This window comes from Colobus angolensis, unplaced genomic scaffold (assembly GCF_000951035.1).
Source record: "Colobus angolensis palliatus isolate OR3802 unplaced genomic scaffold, Cang.pa_1.0 Scaffold223, whole genome shotgun sequence".
NCBI lineage: Eukaryota > Metazoa > Chordata > Mammalia > Primates > Cercopithecidae > Colobus > Colobus angolensis.
Window position 1 is genome coordinate 160881 of NW_012115411.1, and position 3538 is coordinate 164418.

General features: G+C 66.6%; 1 protein-coding gene across 1 annotated transcript in view; it reads right to left on the bottom strand.

The window, feature by feature from the left end:
• The window catches only part of PPP2R3B (protein phosphatase 2, regulatory subunit B'', beta), a 34982-nt gene that overhangs the window by 12239 nt on the left and 19205 nt on the right, over nucleotides 1-3538 (bottom strand). The window contains exons 6-9 of the mRNA XM_011943963.1: nucleotides 3241-3450; nucleotides 1499-1547; nucleotides 935-1024; nucleotides 376-551 (exon numbers count right to left, since the gene is read on the bottom strand). Of these exons, the coding sequence (XP_011799353.1) occupies nucleotides 376-551; nucleotides 935-1024; nucleotides 1499-1547; nucleotides 3241-3450 (525 nt within the window). The remainder of the gene's footprint in view (nucleotides 1-375; nucleotides 552-934; nucleotides 1025-1498; nucleotides 1548-3240; nucleotides 3451-3538) is intronic.

The following is a 3538-nucleotide window of genomic DNA, read 5'->3' on the forward strand; positions in this document are numbered from 1 at the left end:
GTGAGAGGGTTGGACCACCCTGTGTGGCATCAGCACAAACGCGGCAACTGGTCCTTCAGCCGGTGCCGACGTCCCCAGTGAGCCCCGGCCCGGATTCTCCAGGCCACCCTCGGGGGTGTGGACGTCCCGAGTAGGAGGTTCTTGCGCCGTGAGAGTGGACACCTGCGGTGCTGCCCTCATCACAAACTCAGAGTAGGGGTGGCCCTTCCCAGGGTCGCCTCCAGCAGCGACAGCGCCTCACAGGCGGGTGCATCCCCTCACCCTGGGCCATTTCCTCACCACCCGTCCCCTCACCCTGGGCCGTCCTCTCTTCCGTCCGTCCCGTCCTCTCGCCCGTCTGTCCCCTCACCGGGCCGTGCCCTCACGGGGCGTCACCTTCGGTCCTCGGCTTGACCAGGTCCAGCATCTGGCAGAGGCAGTCCTGGAAGGGCAGGGCCTCGATGGCCATGCTGTCCAGCCTTCGGCACTGCTCCTCGTAGAAGTACTCCAGCTCGAACATGGACAGGGCTCCGTCCCCGTCCAGGTCCATGCAGCGGAACCAGTACTCGATGCTGTGGCACGGTGCGCTCTGTCAGCCCCGGCTCCGACCCTCCCAGCCCGTGCCCTGCAGCCCCTGGGGCAGCCTCCCAACCAGACGTGCACGTATCCGCCTGTCCCCTACGGCCCCTCTGCCAGGCGAGCACGTATCCGCCTGTCCCCTGCGGCCCCTCTGCCAGGCGTGCACGTATCCACCCATGCCCTGCGGCCCCTCTGCCAGGTGTGCACGTATCCGCCTGTCCCCTGCGGCCCCTCTGCCAGGTGTGCACGTGTCCGCCCGTGCCCTGTGGCACCCCCCCACCAGACAGGCAGGCATCCGCCTGGGGACACACGTCATGTCACACGGGCGGCTCCCGGTCCTCCACCAGAACACCCACACACCGCGGCAGGAGCCCACCTGGTCGGCGTTTTTTTGTCTTCCTCAGAGATCAAAAACCAGACGAAGTCGGCGTAGCTGATCTTTCCTTCCTTCTGCACTTTTCTGCCTCTAGATCCCAGGCCAGGATGGAGAGATGCAGACGCGTGTCAGGGAGAGCTTCCCAGGCGTGGAGCCCCTGCCCATGACCGGGGGTGAGAGGGACCCCGGGGCCCAGCCCGCCTCCTGCCCCTCCAAGGAAGAGGTGGAGGCCACGTGGCCAGAGCGCGTTCCCGAGATCCAGGTGGGGTCAGGAGTGCACCTGCACCACCGCCACCGCCGCCGCCGCCTGGATGCCGGCAATGTCCCCTTCTCGGGGCTCGCTCAGGCCCGGCGCCTGACAACCCCTGACCTGGGGCACGGGCCGCCCCCTTCCTCAGACCTCACAGGACAGAGAGTCTCGTGCCCCCCACTAGGGTTTCAGGTGACAGAGACACGCGTCCCCCTCCTCAGGGCCCGGGGTGACGGCCACTCGCTGTGGGAACTCGACAAGCTCATGTCAGGCAAGGAGGAGCCGGGTCCCCGTGGGGCCTGAGCCGCACGTACCGTGTGACTGCTCCGGAGAAGATCCTGTCGATCATCTTGGTAGAAATGGCTGGAAAGGAAGGGGGTTGATGGGCAGCCCGCACCGCGCCTCGGCCCCCATGTCACGACCCCCCAGAACCAAGCCCGGATGGGGTAAGGACCGAAATGGCCACAGGCGACAGGCGGCCCCGGGGCCCCTGCACAGGCCCCTCCGGGATGCAGCCACACCTGCCCTTGCAGCGGACCAGCGGAGCACGAAGCTGAGCGTGGTTCCAAACCCGACTTTAACGGGTAGAACACGTGAACATTCAGGCCTCCAAGGAAGCAGAACCTAACTAACACGTTTCAGCCCAAACTCCGCTAACAAGAGGCAAGAGCGAAGGCACCGGCGCCGTCAGCTCGGGCCCACGAGGTCCCGCAGCCTGGGCGGCCATCCCTGCGGTCCCCCGTGTCCCTGGCACGCACGGGGCCAAGATGCCCCCCGCTTCAGACCGCCCTGCGTGAGAAACAGCCCAGACCGGGCGCACCCGCCATCGCCCGGCCGCACAGCCCGTCCTGCCCTGAGACCCACAGTGGGCACCAGAGGAACAGGGAAAGCCGGGGCCGGGCCCGGGGTTCACGGGGACAGCGAACGCCCGGTTCGGGGCGGATTCCCCGTGGTGAGGCGCTGGCTCGGGCCACACGGGCGGCTCTGCCGAGCTGTGCTCTTCTCACGGCTACTTATGGGGTCCAGGGCGCAGGTGGCTCCCTGAATCGGGTACAGGAGAAATCCAGGGAACGCTACGTCGGCTCGGGGGCGCGCCCCACGCACGCAGGACGGGGGTCTACTGCGGCCACGCGGCGGAGCCCACATTCCGGGAACCAGGCCTGCGAGTCGGCCGCGCGCAGCAGATGCCACCGTGACTGAGAAATACTCTTGGTCATGTGGTTTTTTTGGGGGAAAAGCAGACTTCAAGGAATCCTTTAGGAAACTCCAGCCCCGGCCGGGCACGGTGGCTCACGCCTGTCATCCCAGCACTTTGGGAGGCCGAGGCGGGCGGATCACCAGGTCAGGAGATCGAGACCATCCTGGCTAACACGGTGAAACCCCGTCTCTACTAAAAAAGAAAAAAATACAAAAAAACTAGCCGGGCGAGGTGGCGGTGCCTGTAGTCCCAGCTACTCGGGAGGCTGAGGCAGGAGAATGGCGTGAACCCGGGAGGCGGAACTTGCAGTGAGCCGAGATTGCGCCGCTGCACTGTAGCCTGGGCGACAGAGCGAGACTCCCTCTCCAAAAACAAAACAAAAAAAAACTCCAGCCCCACAGGCAGGTTCTAGTCCCTGGAAGGCTGGACGACTCTCAGAGGCGCCGGGTGAGGACACCTGGGAGGCACCGCCTCCCGCGGAGGTATCTGACCGACCTCTAAGCCTGCGCCCCACCCAGCCTGGGATTGGATGGAAACTGCTCCCGGCCTTGGGGGCTGGAACCCGGAGCTCCTGAGCTAAGGCGTCAGGTCTGCACGCCCTTGCCCGGGTGTTAACAATAAAGCCCCGCGGGGTTGCAGGCCCTCGGGGCCGGGTGCGGCTGTCTGAGCCTCAGGACGGGGCCCACACTGACCCTGTAGACGCCCGGGGGCGGAGGCCTGGTGCAGAGGCGCACGCGGGGACCCAGACACGGAGCGGGGAGTGGGGAAGGAGAGGCAGCTGCAGACCCGGGAGGCCCTGAGAGAAGAAGGGTCTGCTGGGTGTCCCCACGCCCCGCCCGCCCCTCTGCCCCTGCGCACCGTGGTCATTGTGCCGCGCCAGGTCGTGCGCGTCGATGAGCAGGTCGTGGTCCGTGTCCAGCTCCCAGAACTTGCAGTAGATGACATAGAAGTGCTCGTAGGAGAAGAATTCGGTCAGCTGGTTGATGTCCGCCTCCTCCTCCAGCAGCGCCACGTTCTGCCAAAGGACCCAGGCGGCCTGAGCGCGGGGCCTCTGGGGGGACCCCGCACCTAAGTCCGGGTGGCTGCCGGCGGACGGGGGCAGGGAAGGCGGGGCGGGGCCGCTCCGAGTGGGGGCAGCTCTGCGGTGGGGGAAGCT